Source organism: Babylonia areolata, chromosome 2 (assembly GCF_041734735.1).
Source record: "Babylonia areolata isolate BAREFJ2019XMU chromosome 2, ASM4173473v1, whole genome shotgun sequence".
NCBI lineage: Eukaryota > Metazoa > Mollusca > Gastropoda > Neogastropoda > Buccinidae > Babylonia > Babylonia areolata.
The window spans coordinates 630798-647939 of NC_134877.1; the positions used below are offsets into that span (position 1 = coordinate 630798).

General features: G+C 44.2%; 1 protein-coding gene across 1 annotated transcript; it reads right to left on the reverse strand.

The window, feature by feature from the left end:
• Positions 1-11121: 11121 nt before the first annotated feature.
• On the reverse strand, positions 11122-16938 carry LOC143296294 (uncharacterized). The gene is made up of 3 exons (XM_076608148.1): positions 16367-16938; positions 14559-15027; positions 11122-13155 (listed from the first exon to the last, which is right to left on the reverse strand). The coding sequence occupies exons 1-3, from the start codon at positions 16630-16632 to the stop codon at positions 12964-12966; spliced, it is 927 nt and encodes a 308-aa protein (XP_076464263.1). The 5' UTR covers positions 16633-16938; the 3' UTR covers positions 11122-12963.
• Positions 16939-17142: the final 204 nt, after the last annotated feature.

The following is a 17142-nucleotide window of genomic DNA, read 5'->3' on the forward strand; positions in this document are numbered from 1 at the left end:
TAATATAAGTGGAAAATAAAATTGGTCCTAAGATGGATCCCTGTGGTACTCCATGTTTAATAGATGCAAAATTTGACGTTTGATTAGTGAAGTCAGCAACATATTTTTTGTTTGTTTGAAATCTGTTAATAAACACTGAATATTTGTTGTGGTGAAGCTCACTTTGTGTGTTTTGTATGTGTATGAATGTGCTTCATGTTACTTTTTTTTCTCAACAGAATTACTTTTTAGATTTCTTGATCTTTGTGTGAACTTTCTGTTGGTCTGCAGTGCTGTTGATAGTTGTGAATCATGTGTGTTGTTGGTCTGCAGTGCTGTTGATAGTTGTGAATCATGTGTGTTGATAGTTGTGAATCATGTGTGTTGTTGGTCTGCAGTGCTGTTGATAGTTGTGAATCATGTGTGTTGTTGGTCTGCAGTGCTGTTGATAGTTGTGAATCATGTGTGTTGTTGGTCTGCAGTGCTGTTGATAGTTGTGAATCATGTGTGTTATTGGTCTGCAGTGCTGTTGATAGTTGTGAATCATGTGTGTTATTGGTCTGCAGTGCTGTTGATAGTTGTGAATCATGTGTGTTGTTGGTCTGCAGTGCTGTTGATAGTTGTGAATCGTGTGTGTTGTTGTCTGCAGTGCTGTTGATAGTTGTGAATCATGTGTGTTGTTGGTCTGCAGTGCTGTTGATAGTTGTGAATCGTGTGTGTTGTTGGTCTGCAGTGCTGTTGATAGTTGTGAATCATGTGTGTTGTTGGTCTGCAGTGCTGTTGATAGTTGTGAATCGTGTGTGTTGTTGGTCTGCAGTGCTGTTGATAGTTGTGAATCGTGTGTGTTGTTGTCTGCAGTGCTGTTGATAGTTGTGAATCATGTGTGTTGTTGTCTGCAGTGCTGTTGATAGTTGTGAATCATGTGTGTTGTTGGTCTGCAGTGCTGTTGATAGTTGTGAATCGTGTGTGTTGTTGTCTGCAGTGATGTTGATAGTTGTGAATCATGTGTGTTGTTGTCTGCAGTGCTGTTGATAGTTGTGAATCATGTGTGTTATTGGTCTGCAGTGCTGTTGATAGTTGTGAATCATGTGTGTTGTTGGTCTGCAGTGCTGTTGATAGTTGTGAATCATGTGTGTTATTGGTCTGCAGTGTTGTTGATAGTTGTGAATCGTGTGTGTTATTGGTCTGCAGTGCTGTTGATAGTTGTGAATCATGTGTGTTGTTGGTCTGCAGTGCTGTTGATAGTTGTGAATCATGTGTGTTGTTGGTCTGCAGTGCTGTTGATAGTTGTGAATCATGTGTGTTGTTGGTCTGCAGTGCTGTTGACAGTTGTGAATCGTGTGTGTTATTGGTCTGCAGTGCTGTTGATAGTTGTGAATCGTGTGTGTTATTGGTCTGCAGTGCTGTTGATAGTTGTGAATCGTGTGTGTTACTGGTCTGCAGTGCTGTTGATAGTTGTGAATCGTGTGTGTTATTGGTCTGCAGTGCTGTTGATAGTTGTGAATCATGTGTGTTGTTGGTCTGCAGTGCTGTTGATAGTTGTGAATCATGTGTGTTATTGGTCTGCAGTGCTGTTGATAGTTGTGAATCGTGTGTGTTATTGGTCTGCAGTGCTGTTGATAGTTGTGAATCGTGTGTGTTATCTCCGTGAAGAGCATCCACCTGATCTCAGTTGTATGTCTGCCTGTCTGTTGTAAACTTTAACCGTGACATTTTCTCAGCAACTACTGATTGCACAGAAACCAGACTTTGTTGTTGTCAAAGTAAGATGAAACCAGACTTTGTTGTTATCAAAGTAAGATGAAGCCAGACTTTGTTGTTATCAAAGTAAGATGAAACCAGACTTTGTTGTTATGAAAGTAAGATGAAACCAGACTTTGTTGTTATGAAAGTAAGATGAAGCCAGACTTTGTTGTTATGAAAGTAAGATGAAACCAGACCTTGTTATGAAAGTAAGATGAAGCCAAACTTGTTGTTATGAAAGTAAGATGAAGCCAGACTTTGTTGTTATGAAAGTAAGATGAAACCAGACTTTGTTGTTATGAAAGTAAGATGAAGCCAGACTTTGTTGTTATGAAAGTAAGATGCACAGAAACCAGACTTTGTTGTTATGAAAGTAAGATGAAGCCAAACTTTGTTGTTATGAAAGTAAGATGAAACCAGACTTTGTTGTTATGAAAGTAAGATGAAACCAGACTTTGTTGTTATGAAAGTAAGATGAAGCCAAACTTTGTTGTTATCAAAGTAAGATGAAACCAGACTTTGTTGTTATGAAAGTAAGATGAAACCAGACTTTGTTGTTATCAAAGTAAGATGAAACCAGACTTTGTTGTTATCAAAGTAAGATGCACAGAAACCAGACTTTGTTGTTATCAAAGTAAGACTTGAACACTTAGCACCTGGCCATGGTTTGTTTGCGCATTTTTGTAATAAGTACATGCTGCACATGGAACCTGATCTATTTTCATTGAAAACTTTCTGTTGGTGTATGATTCATGGTTCATGGACTGTAGCAGTTTCACTGTGGTCTGTGTGTTAACGTGCTGTAAGATGTAGCAGTTTCACTGTGGTCTGTATGTTAATGTGCTGTTAGATGTAGCAGTTTCACTGTGGTCTGTATGTTAATGTGCTGTTAGATGTAGCAGTTTCACTGTGGTCTGTATGTTAATGTGCTGTAAGATGTAGCAGTTTCACTGTGGTCTGTGTGTTAACATGCTGTAAGATGTAGCAGTTTCACTGTGGTCTGTAGTTAATGTGCTGTAAGATGTAGCAGTTTCACTGTGGTCTGTGTGTTAACGTGCTGTAAGATGTAGCAGTTTCACTGTGGTCTGTGTGTTAACGTGCTGTAAGATGTAGCAGTTTCACTGTGGTCTGTATGTTAATGTGCTGTAAGATGTAGCATTTTCACTGTGGTCTGTATGTTAATGTGCTGTTAGATGTTGCAGTTTCACTGTGGTCTGTATGTTAATGTGCTGTTAGATGTAGCAGTTTCACTGTGGTCTGTATGTTAATGTGCTGTTAGATGTAGCAGTTTCACTGTGGTCTGTATGTTAATGTGCTGTTAGATGTAGCAGTTTCACTGTGGTCTGTGTGTTAACGTGCTGTAAGATGTAGCAGTTTCACTGTGGTCTGTGTGTTAACATGCTGTAAGATGTAGCAGTTTCACTGTGGTCTGTATGTTAATGTGCTGTTAGATGTAGCAGTTTCACTGTGGTCTGTATGTTAATGTGCTGTTAGATGTAGCAGTTTCACTGTGGTCTGTATGTTAATGTGCTGTTAGATGTAGCAGTTTCACTGTGGTCTGTATGTTAATGTGCTGTTAGATGTAGCAGTTTCACTGTGGTCTGTATGTTAATGTGCTGTTAGATGTAGCAGTTTCACTGTGGTCTGTAGTTAATGTGCTGTTAGATGTAGCAGTTTCACTGTGGTCTGTATGTTAATGTGCTGTTAGATGTAGCAGTTTCACTGTGGTTTGTGTGTTAACGTGCTGTAAGATGTAGCAGTTTCACTGTGGTCTGTATGTTAATGTGCTGTTAGATGTAGCAGTTTCACTGTGGTCTGTATGTTAATGTGCTGTTAGATGTAGCAGTTTCACTGTGGTCTGTAGTTAATGTGCTGTTAGATGTAGCAGTTTCACTGTGGTCTGTAGTTAATGTGCTGTTAGATGTAGCAGTTTCACTGGTGACAAAGCACAAACAGGGCAGAAGTGTGTATGTTAATGTGCTGTTATTTGAGATCACAGCACAAATGCTCAAAGACAAAACTGATCACGGGTATTTTTAATTGAAAATTCATGATATAAGCTCTTAGTTAAAAGTCATTCAATTCAATATGCAGTCATTCTCTTCAACCAAAGAAAACTCATGTGTGTTGGCTCAGACAGATAAAAATTATTTAAACACTCCAAAACATGACAACAATTTCAAAAATGTGTTAAACACCTTCTGTAGGCAAATATGACATAATGTGCATTACTCCAGGATTTTATCAACAACCATACTCTTCACATGTGGTCTGGCATGCAAATAAATTGAATAACAACAACGGAACACTTAGCGTTTTCAAACCTCTCAAATCGCTTTACAATAATACATCAGTCAGACACAAAAACACACTGATGTTAATGCACACACACACACACACATGCGCTGACAAATTTGAAGTCCAGTAGACGACCAGAAAAAAAGAAAGAGACCTTAACCCTTTCACTGCCAAACTTGCATTGATGCAGCAGCTAGGTTGGAGACCCATGTCACTGAAGGGTGACCAGATCATGGGTCTGTTATCCATGAACCTACTGCTCTTTATGTTCGATGGTAGGACATGTCATTTTCTACACATCACAAGGGAAATCCCCAGCTGTTCATAGACCATATTTTGCACTCTAAATTGACTGGTGGTGAAAGGGTTAAAAAGTGTGACACTGGTCCAAGGCTGACAAAAAGACCTTTTGTAAAATAACCAGAAAAGGCAGCATGAAAATGGCCAGACTCATCGAAACACCAGCATGAAGAATAGAAGTGAAAGATGAAGATAGTTTTTTTTAACCCTTCTTTCTTGTGAAAATTATCTGATAAACATACACTCAGAATAGCGCCACCTGTGGTGACTGAGGAGAAATACAGTATGGAACTATCCTTCAGTTGTTTCCCCTGACTTGCCGTAGTTTACTTTGAGGAAAGTGGAGCAGCTTCCCACAGATGATTCATTGTTAGCTGACAGTGTGAGCACCATCATTGGCATTTCACTGACACCAACTCTGCTGTCAGCAGATGGTTCTTCCTTCACGTGTGACAGCTCTGTTCATCTGCAGATGGTTCTTCCTTCACGTGTGACAGCTCTGTTCATCTGCAGATGGTTCTTCCTTCACGTGTGACAGCTCTGTTCATCTGCAGATGGTTCTTCCTTCACATATGACAGCTCTGTTCATCTGCAAATGGTTCCTTCATGTGTGACAGCTCTGTTCATCTGCAGATGGTTCTTCACGTGTGACAGCTCTGTTCATCTGCAGATGGTTCTTCCTTCAAATATGACAGCTCTGTTCATCTGCAGATGGTTCTTCCTTCACGTGTGACAGCTCTGTTCATCTGCAGATGGTTCTTCCTTCACGTGTGACAGCTCTGTTCATCTGCAAATGGTTCTTCCTTCACGTGTGACAGCTCTGTTCATTTGCAGATGGTTCTTCACGTGTGACAGCTCTGTTCATCTGCAGATGGTTCTTCACATGTGACAGCTCTGTTCATCTGCAGCATGCTTAGCTTCAGTTTCAAGGTGTCAAAATGTTCTGACTCATCCATGTATGCTGGACCACATGTGCCGTTTCTGCTTTTTTTTTTTTTTTTTTTCAAGGAGCAGGTGCCTGAGCCCACATAAAGCCAACGTGTTGGTCAGGCCTTGAGGTCTACAACATGCACGGCGATACATAGTTTCTGTCAGTCAACATGGCTGTTGGTGGTGAAAAACCAAACAGAAGGTAGCTGTGAATCTTAAGCCATGTCAGTGACACACGACTTGCTGACACATGAAAGGAGCAAGCTTCCAGAGGCCAGCGGTGAAGACTGCATGGAAAGCTGAATACATCTGTACATCTTTCCTTTGAAGTCACACACACAAGCAGCAAGGACAAATTTAAGGTAAATTTAAAGTTTATGTTTTGTCCTCTGCATGCATATTTTCAAACCGTGGCATCAGCATGTCTCCACACGGTGACAAAGAGCGCCAGAAAATACAGTGCACTTAAATCCACCAGGAACAGCTGGGCTTGGTCATGTGTTCATGGGCTGCATGGTGCACGTTCCTTCCCACAGGTTTCTTCCTCTCCGCTTTTACTCCGGCCTTCTGGTAGCTGTTTGGGGCAGCATGCTACGTCTAACTCCACCAACACCAGGGGGCAGCATGCTACGTCTAACTCCACCAACACCAGTCCCCAGAGGGCAGCATGCTACGTCTAACTCCACCAACACCAGGGGGCAGCATGCTACGTCTAACTCCACCAACACCAGGGGGCAGCATGCTACGTCTAACTCCACCAACACCAGAGGGCAGCATGCTACGTCTAACTCCACCAACACCAGGGGGCAGCATGCTACGTCTAACTCCACCAACACCAGGGGGCAGCATGCTACGTCTACCTCCACCAACACCAGTCCCCAGAGGGCAGCATGCTACGTCTAACTCCACCAACACCAGACCCCAGAGGGCAGCATGCTACGTCTAACTCCACCAACACCAGTCCCCAGAGGGCAGCATGCTACGTCTAACTCCACCAACACCAGGGGGCAGCATGCTACGTCTAACTCCACCAACACCAGTCCCCAGAGGGCAGCATGCTACGTCTAACTCCACCAACACCAGTCCCCAGAGGGCAGCATGCTACGTCTAACTCCACCAACACCAGTCCCCAGAGGGCAGCATGCTACGTCTAACTCCACCAACACCAGGGGGCAGCATGCTACGTCTAACTCCACCAACACCAGTCCCCAGAGGGCAGCATGCTACGTCTAACTCCACCAACACCAGAGGGCAGCATGCTACGTCTAACTCCACCAACACCAGTCCCCAGAGGGCAGCATGCTATGTCTTAACTCCACCAACACCAGGGGGCAGCATGCTACGTCTAACTCCACCAACACCAGGGGGCAGCATGCTACGTCTAACTCCACCAACACCAGGGGGCAGCATGCTACGTCTAACTCCACCAACACCAGTCCCCAGAGGGCAGCATGCTATGTCTAACTCCACCAACACCAGTCCCCAGAGGGCAGCATGCTAAGTCTAACTCCACCAACACCAGTCCCCAGAGGGCAGCATGCTACGTCTAACTCCACCAACACCAGGGGGCAGCATGCTATGTCTAACTCCACCAACACCAGTCCCCAGAGGGCAGCATGCTACGTCTAACTCCACCAACACCAGGGGGCAGCATGCTACGTCTAACTCCACCAACACCAGTCCCCAGAGGGCAGCATGCTACGTCTAACTCCACCAACACCAGTCCCCAGAGGGCAGCATGCTACGTCTAACTCCACCAACACCAGGGGGCAGCATGCTACGTCTAACTCCACCAACACCAGTCCCCAGAGGGCAGCATGCTATGTCTAACTCCACAAACAACAGGGGGCAGCATGCTATGTCTAACACCACCAACACCAGTCCCCAGAGAGCAGATTGCTATGTCTAACTCCACCAACACCAGTCCAAAGCCCGGATGCAAAATAAGGACGGTTGGACGAGGGGTGCGTGACACTTCTCTGTCAAAAAAAAACATCACTGCCACAAAAACATCAGCAAACAAATACCTCCACAGCCCAAAAGCAAAATGGCTTCCAGTGGATCTTTAGGACACATATGAATGGCCTTGACTTTGTGAACAATCTGTCCCTTCTCTCCCACACCCAACAACATTCAGGAAAAGACCAGTACTGATGCAGAAACCTCGGGTTGCCTGGGCCTCGACATCCACAGAGGGAAGGGCAAGATCCTCAAGGTCAGTGCAGCAAACAACACCCATCAGGCTGGAAAGTCAGGAGCTAGAAGAGGTGGAGAGTTTCTCTTATCAGCACCATTGACTTTGCAAGGTGGAACAGACGCTGACATTACAACCCACATCGGCAAGGCATGGGTGGCTGCCCATCAGCTGAAGAATTCTGGGGAACAAGAGATCTCAATCAACATCAAGATCAGAATCTTCAACACACAGTGAAGTCTGTTCTGTATGGAGCAGACACCTGGAGAACCACTGTCACCGCCATGAAGAAAATCCTGACTTTTGTCAACACCTGCCTCAGAAGGATTCTTCAGATTCTCTGGCCAGAAGAACAGTGGGAACAAACAGGACAGCAGCCTGCAGAAGAAGAGATCCCCAAAGACAGGAGATGGATCGGCCACACACTCCACCCAAAGACAGGAGATGGATCAGCCACACACTCCACCCAAAGGAAATGGGTCGGCCACACACTCCACCCAAAGACAGGAGATGGATCGGCCACACACTCCACCCAAAGGAAATGGGTCGGCCACACACTCCACCCAAAGACAGGAGATAGATCGGCCACACACTCCACAAGCCTGCACCCAGTGTCACGGTGAACCCGCAGGAGGAAATGCAAAGAGGCCAGCCCAGAAACACTTTGTGCCGTGACCTGGAGGCAGACATGAAGAGAACAGGCCACACCTGGGGACTGCTGGAGTGACTGGAACAGGACTGGGATGGTTGGAGACCATTGTGAAGAGGACAGGCCACACCTTGGGACAGCCAGAGACCATTGTAAAGAGGACAGGCCATATCTGGGGACAGACATGAAGAGGACAGGCCACACCTGGGGACAGACATGAAGAGGACAGGCCACACCTGGGGACAGACATGAAGAGGACAGGCCACACCTGGGGACAGACATGAAGAGGACAGGCCACACCTGTGGACAGACATGTAGAGGACAGGCCACACCTGGGGACAGACATGAAGAGGACAGGCCACACCTGGGGACAGACATGAAGAGGACAGGCCACACCTGGGGACAGACATGAAGAGGACAGGCCACACCTGGGGACAGACATGAAGAGGACAGGCCACACCTGGAGACAGACATGAAGAGGACAGGCCACACCTGGGGACAGACATGAAGAGGACAGGCCACACCTGGGGACAGACATGAAGAGGACAGGCCACACCTGGGGACAGACATGTAGAGGACAGGCCACACCTGGGGACAGCTGGAGTGACTGACACAGGACAGGGATGGCTGAAGACCATTGTTGGTGGCCTGTGTCTCAAATTGGCAACAGGTGTTGGTGAGATGATGCTGTGTATACTTGTTTTTCCATAACAATCATATGCCCCATGGTGTATGGAATCCTTGATGTGCTCACTACATCTGCATGCATACACATGAAGGCAGCAGTTGGTCTGTAGAGATGTTGACCTGGGAGATAGGTAACTCATGTGGTGCTGATGGTCTGTAGACATGTTGACCTGGAGATAGGTAGTCCATGTGATGCTGATGGTCTGTACAGATGTTGACCTGGGGAGATAGGTAGTCCATGTGGTGCTGATGGTCTGTAGACATGTTGACCTGGAGATAGGTAGTCCATGTGGTGCTGATGGTCTGTACAGATGTTGACCTGGAGATAGGTAGCCCATGTGGTGCTGATGGTCTGTACAGATGTTGACCTGGAGATAGGTAGTCCATGTGGTGCTGATGGTCTGTACAGATGTTGACCTGGAGACAGGTAGTCCATGTGGTGCTGATGGTCTGTACAGATGTTGACCTGGAGATAGGTAGCCCATGTGGTGCTGATGGTCTGTACAGATGTTGACCTGGAGATAGGTAGTCCATGTGGTGCTGATGGTCTGTACAGATGTTGACCTGGAGACAGGTAGTCCATGTGGTGCTGATGGTCTGTACAGATGTTGACCTGGAGACAGGTAGTCCATGTGGTGCTGATGGTCTGTACAGATGTTGACCTGGAGACAGGTAGTCCATGTGGTGCTGATGGTCTGTACAGATGTTGACCTGGAGATAGGTAGTCCATGTGGTGCTGATGGTCTGTACAGATGTTGACCTGGAGATAGGTAGTCCATGTGGTGCTGATGGTCTGTACAGATGTTGACCTGGAGATAGGTAGTCCATGTGATGCTGATGGTCTGTACAGATGTTGACCTGGGGAGATAGGTAGTCCATGTGGTGCTGATGGTCTGTAGAGATGTTGACCTGGAGATAGGTAGTCCATGTGGTGCTGATGGTCTGTACAGATGTTGACCTGGAGATAGGTAGTCCATGTGGTGCTGATGGTCTGTAGAGATGTTGACCTGGGAGATAGGTAGTCCATGTGGTGCTGATGGTCTGTACAGATGTTGACCTAGAGACAGGTAGTCCATGTGGTGCTGATGGTCTGTACAGATTTTGACCTGGAGATAGGTAACCCATGTGGTGCTGATGGTCTGTACAGATGTTGACCTGGGAGATAGGTAGCCCATGTGGTGCTGATGGTCTGTACAGATGTTGACCTGGAGATAGGTAGCCCATGTGGTGCTGATGGTCTGTACAGATGTTGACCTGGAGATAGGTAGTCCATGTGGTGCTGATGGTCTGTACAGATGTTGACCTGGAGACAGGTAGTCCATGTGGTGCTGATGGTCTGTAGAGATGTTGACCTGGAGATAGGTAGCCCATGTGATGCTGATGGTCTGTAGAGATGTTGACCTGGAGATAGGTAGCCCATGTGGTGCTGATGGTCTGTACAGATGTTGACCTGGGGAGATAGGTAGTCCATGTGGTGCTGATGGAATTTGAACCATGGACCGAGGGGATGGACGTCCAGTGCTATCACCACTCCACGTGTGTGTGTGTGTGTGTGTGTGTGTCACTGAACCATGAATCTCTGGGATGAAATTTGGATGTACGTACCACAGAACCATATATAATCATAGCACCCATTGTCTACACAGTACCAACCCTCTGACAACCATTCAACACATGCTGAATCAGAAAAAAAATCTTCCACATTAACCTACATTTACGGCAGGTTGAAACATTACTTGTGCACATGAAACAGTTTGAACTTGCATTCTAGCTCAGCACAAAGCAACAAGTGGATAACTATGAACACTAGCTCAGCACAAAGCAACAAGTGGATAACTATGAACACTAGCTCAGCACAAAGCAACAAGTGGGTAACTATGAACACTAGCTCAGCACAAAGCAACAAGTGGATAACTATGAACACTAGCTCAGCACAAAGCAACAAGTGGATAACTATGAACACTAGCTCAGCACAAAGCAACAAGTGGATAACTATGAACACTAGCTCAGCACAAAATAAGTGGATAACTATGAACATGTAAATGCATCTGACTTGTCACTTGAAGAGTTTGAAGACATACAAATCAAACTACAATGTTTCTCTTCCTCTGCATTTGTGGACTGGAACTTGCATGATTACCTAACCATTTAGGCATAAAAAGTGAATGTTCTTACCCTACCATTTAGGCATAAAAAGTGAATGTTCTTACCCTACCATTTAGGCATAAAAAGTGAATGTTCTTACCCTACCATTTAGGCATAAAAAGTGAATGTTCTTACCCTACCATTTAGGCATAAAAAGTGAATGTTCTTACCCTACCATTTAGGCATAAAAAGTGAATGTTCTTACCCTACCATTTAAGCATGGAAAGTGAATGTTCTTACCCTACCATTTAGGCATAAAAAGTGAATGTTCTTACCCTACCATTTAAGCATAGAAAGTGAATGTTCTTACCCATCCAATTAGGCAGCCACAATCTGTTTCTGGGAGGTGGTACAGGTCGGATGTGCTGATGTTTTCATAACCCACAGAATGTACAGCATTACAGTATGTTGTGTGTGTATATTTCCTCTTTATTCTTGAATAAACACAAAGAGGATGAAGGCACCAGTAGGCTGAATATAAACTGAGCTGGAAGAACACACACATCTGTACCACTGACCCACTGTTCCAGACAGATCTCTCAAACCTGGGTACTGTATACAACTCCGATGAACTCAGCACTCAAACATTCAGCTCATCACTTCATATCAAAGTAAATGAACATACACTGATACAGCATTAACAAAATTATTAGCAATGATGTGAACTGATGTTCCTGCTAAGTGTGTGATAACTGGTTGAAAAATTCAGAATTCAGATGCACTGAACACTGAATAAAAGAAAGCCTTCAATAGGAGTACATTCAAAATTCAAATGATAAACCAGAATATATTATAGCATCATTAAAATATGATAATGCTGACATATGTTTCAATCAATAACACTTTTTAGTTTTGCTTAATTACCACTCCTGAAAACAAAGAAACAAAAAAGACATAACTCATTGGACATGGGAACACCTTGGATAATGGTTTTAAACATTCTGATTGAGCTTCAGTGAAACACACATCTCACAATTCACTGTGTTAATTCATAACATTATTCAACTCAAATGAAACACCCATCTCTGTTGCAAACTGATCATGTTTTTTATCATGTTTTGAATCGTGACCAACTTTTCTGAAGAGAATGAAGTTGGATTTTTGCCACTGGTCGGAGTGAATGGCATTGTCTTTTGTCACTGTTTATTTTGAAACAGAATCTTTGAGAAGACAAAACTTAATGTTATCACAATATTTTGAGACAGAATCTTTGTGAAGACAAAATTAAATGTTGTCACCTTATTTTGACACATGTGCTATCCCACAAATAGATAGTGTTATACAAAACAAAAGGTAAAATAGTCCTATCATTATTAAAGAGACATCTATGAAGAACTGTCTGAATGACTAGTGTGCTTTGTGGAAATGCCACTTAAAGTTTAAAACGAACTAAAAAGGCTTGCTTGTGTTTTCACGCTGTCTAGAGAAGGAATTTGGTCACTTGCTGCCAGCTGGTCGTCGAAAGCTGTTCATTCAAAAACACAACACAAACTGAGAGGAATGAAAACAAATTAAAGCAGCTGGCCTCCCCTGTATGTTTTGGACCGTACGTCTGTGTATGCTTCGTCTTCAGTGTTACTGCCTCCAGCAGACAGCAAACTGCTTCACACAGTGTGAATGTAAATTCACATACCTGTGTATTTGAGTATAGTAAGCATTGCAGGTGTGCCAGAGTTTCTGGACTGTCTGTCTTCCCTCTTACATTTTTACCAGACAGTATGCGCATTCTCAAAATAATGCATTTCATCGTTGTGGCATCATGTGCCCTGTGAGCATGGTAAGAGGGCTTGCAAAGTCAGTACAGCTGAGCTGAAATCTGGGATGAAATATGTATGATTTCACCCACTTCACTTTCTTTCTCTGTCTCTGTCTCACTCTTTAATAACTGGAAGACTGCAGTATCAGTGTCCACATTCTGACGTTTGACGATGAGTGAAGTCCACCCATGTCACTCCACCATTTGCTGTGGCTTGATTCTCAAACGCTAGCTTTCCTGCCATGAACAGTCCACCATTTGCTGTGGCTTGATTCTCAAACGCTAGCTTTCCTGCCATGAACAGTCCTCTTCTGTGTCATCTTCCTCTTCCTCCAATTCCTCTTCATCGTTCTCTGGAACACTGGCCAAGGTGGTGCCACTTTTCTTGGAGGAGACGACGTAGGTGGTGGTGTCAGACACTGGGACTGCACTCACTCCCAGGTCCTCCGGTCCCAGCAAAATGTAGTCCAGACCCTGCAACAAACACATGTGTGGTATGATACCTCCTGTCCCAGCAAAATGTGGTCCAGACCCTGTAACAAACACAACACGTGTGGCATGATACCTCCTGTCCCAGCATAATGTAGTCCAGACCCTGCAACAAACACAACATGTGTGGAATGATACCTCCTGTCCCAGCAAAATGTGGTCCAGACCCTGCAACAAACACAACATGTGTGGTATGATACCTCCTGTCCCAGCAAAATGTGGTCCAGACCCTGCAACAAACACAACACGTGTGGCATGATACCTCCTGTCCCAGCAAAATGTGGTCCAGACCCTGCAACAAACACAACACGTGTGGCATGATACCTCCTGTCCCAGCAAAATGTGGTCCAGACCCTGCAACAAACACAACACGTGTGGCATGATACCTCCTGTCCCAGCAAAATGTGGTCCAGACCCTGCAACAAACACAACACGTGTGGTATGATACCTCCTGTCCCAGCAAAATGTGGTCCAGACCCTGCAACAAACGTGTGTGGTATGATACCTCCTGTCCCAGCAAAATGTGGTCCAGACCCTGCAACAAATGTGTGTGGTATGATACCTCCTGTCCCAGCAAAATGTAGTCCAGACCCTGCAACAAAAACAGCACACAGGTAGAATCCTGTAACAAACACAGCACACAGGTAGAATCCTGTGACAAACACAGCACACAGGTAGAATCCTGTAACAAACACGACATATAGGTAGAATCCTGTGACAAACAGCACACAGGTAGAATCCTGTGACAAACACAGCACACAGGTAGAATCCTGTGACAAACACAGCACACAGGTAGAATCCTGTAACATCCTGTAACAAACACGACACATAGGTAGAATCCTGTATGAAACACAAAACCTGGTAGAAATACAACATACAACTGACAGCCATACAACATACAACTGACAGACATACAACATACAACTGACAGCCATACAACAACTGACAGCCATACAACATACAACTGACAGACATACAACATACAACTGACAGACATACAACATACAACTGACAGACATACAACAACTGACAGCCATACAACTGACAGACATACAACAACTGACAGACATACAACATACAACTGACAGACATACAACCATGCCTTCAGACAGCAAGACGTGATGACCAGAGGTCACTGATGATTAACCCTTTGACTGCTGCTGACAAGTACACTGGTCAGTGAAAGGCTGTTGGCCTGAAATAAGACAGGTGACAAAGTGTCAGTCACCGTTCTCTGTTTGAAGTTCTTCCTCTGGGGACTGCACTTCTTTTGTTCAGCAACATGAAGGACACTGCTGAAAGGTTCACAAAAAGTAGGTGTCAGAGTTACAATTCAGACATAATATTTCTCAGGGTGAAGGCTGAGCAGCACAGGGGTGAGGCCTCACCTTCCAGTGGGCGGGGCGCTGCCTCAGGTAGTTGTCCCTCAGGTCCAGTCGACTCAGCTGGGACAGTGCCACAATGGTGTTGTCCGGAACTCGACTCACGTGGTTGCCCTTCATGAGCAGAGAGGTCAGCTTGGACAGCTGCAGCAGGCAGTGCGGCACACAGCTGCAGCGGTTGTTGTTGAGGTTGAGGTAGGCCAGGTTCTGAAGGCGGCACAGCTCCTCAGGAACCTCGTCCAGCTCGTTCTCAGCCGCACACAGCCACTCCAGGCTCTGCAGCTCTCCCAGGTCAGCCGGCAGTCTGGACAGCTGGTTTCCCCGCACACTCAGCTTGGTCAGCTTGGTCAGGTGACCCAGCTCCGAGGGCAGGGAGGTCAGCTGACAGTTGACGACCCACAGGTCGGACAGTGAGGTCAGGCTGCCGATCTCTGGGGGAAGTATTCCCAGAGGGTTGCAACTGATGGACAGAATCCTGCACACATTGTTGGACTTTTGTTTATGGGTATCATTACCTTCAGATTGAATCCACACTCATATACTTAAAAAGTGTTTTCTCACTGATGGAGATTCATCTGCACTAGAAAAATACTGGTATAGGATATTGTAAATGAATGTGCACATCACTATGTATGGTAACTCTTGCTTTTTCTTCTTCTTCTTCTTCTTCTTCTTTTTTAAATAAAAAATGATAATGGATGGTTGAGTCATGTTGAAATGATTGACTTTTGTGGGATATTTTACAGGAATAACACAAAACAGAATGCTTTCAGAGAATGTTGATCATTTAATGACAAGCAAAAAATGTATATATTTGTATGATTGCTGACCCTACTTAATAAATAGGACAAATTAAATCATTAGCACATCAAAGAATCCTTGGTAACAATAATCATAGGAGGAGCCATGCAAATTTCACACAGACACATCTGTTGTGATGAGACCAAAACAACACTATCAATAAGCACACACCCCACACATTTCATAATATATATCTATATACATACATATATATCTGCATGTGTGTGTGTGAGTGTGTGTGAGCATGTGCGTGCGTGTAAGCACATATCTGAATAATACATGTTCATTTATTTTCAATGAACTGGCACAGCCTCTTTAATCCTGAAAAAGTCACACAGAACACATGGACAATACAGAACAAACACATGATTGCCTCGGTGGTTTTTCAACTTGAAATTAATCAATGATGAGGCGAGGAGATGAAATGATTAACAAATAGTAAAGAGTGGTAACCATGTGTTTGTTCTGTGTTGTCCGTGTGTTCTGTGTGGCTTGTTCACGATTAAAGAGGCTGTGCCAGTCTTGAATAAAAGCTCATTTGTGTTTGCACATTTCTTCTGTCATTGCTGCTGTGTGCACATGTCAAATGATCAGTATATGGACAAGCCTGGTGCTTCCTTTTTTGGGGACGTGTCTGGGTTTGTTCCAATGTACCTTTTATTTACCTGTGTGCTAGCTGAACTGGTAGTGTAAGCAGCACTGACTTAAGTTGTGTACCTCGTGTATGGAGAGAGTTACCACTCTTTACTATTTGTTAATCATTTATCTCCTGGCCTCAAGTTGTGTACCTCGTGTATGGAGAGAGTTACCACTCTTTACTATCTGTTAATCATTTGATCTCCTGGCCTCAAGTTGTGTACCTCGTGTATGGAGAGAGTTACTACTCTTTACTATTTAATCATTTATTTCCTGGCCTCATTGTTTATTAATTTTATATATACCTGAGACGATGAAGATATATTTAATATAGCAGCATTGTTAACTGTTATCTTTATAACCCTTGGTACGTATACCTGAGACGATGAAGATTTCCAATTCCATTTGGCAGCATTGTTAACTGGTTGTTGTCCAGGATAAGCTCTTCCAGATAGGACATGGCCAGTATTTCAGACGGCGGCATGATCAGCTTGTTGTCATTCAACGTCAGCTGTTTAACAGCAGTCAGTCTGGCCAGGTTATTGGTGACGATGGTCAGACTGCGATGACTCAAGTTAACAACTCGGGCTGAACGTTGCACTGCATTTTCCACAAATTGTTCCAGCTCTGAAAGATCCATCATTCCATCTAACAACTGACCATGTTGTTTAACATAAGAGCTACAGTCTCATAACACTGGAGTGCTGTTGACATCTCTGGTACACAGATCTGCGCAAGCCATCACTACCAAAGAAACATGTAGAACGGAATGAGACACACGTGGATAAGTGTTAATTCTTTGCAGCTATTAATTACAGTCATTTTCGTTTTGTTTTCTTACAAAGAATAAACAGTCTGGAATCGCAGCTGATTATCCGACATATGCTGGAGAAACGTCAATCTTGACACAGTCCTCAAACACTTGATGCAGCGTCCATCCGGTTTGTGATAAGTCGTGGCCATTTTGGCGTCCTATGATACGAGTTGTTTTGGTTTGCCGATCTATGATTCATCCTTGGATGCAACAAAACCATTACTTTAATTCAGACAGACATATACAATCTTACGGTACTACATTATCTTTCAAATATAATATGCAGTTACTTTAAGTGGCAAAAGCTTTTTCTCAGTATTTTTTTAATTTTATTTAAAA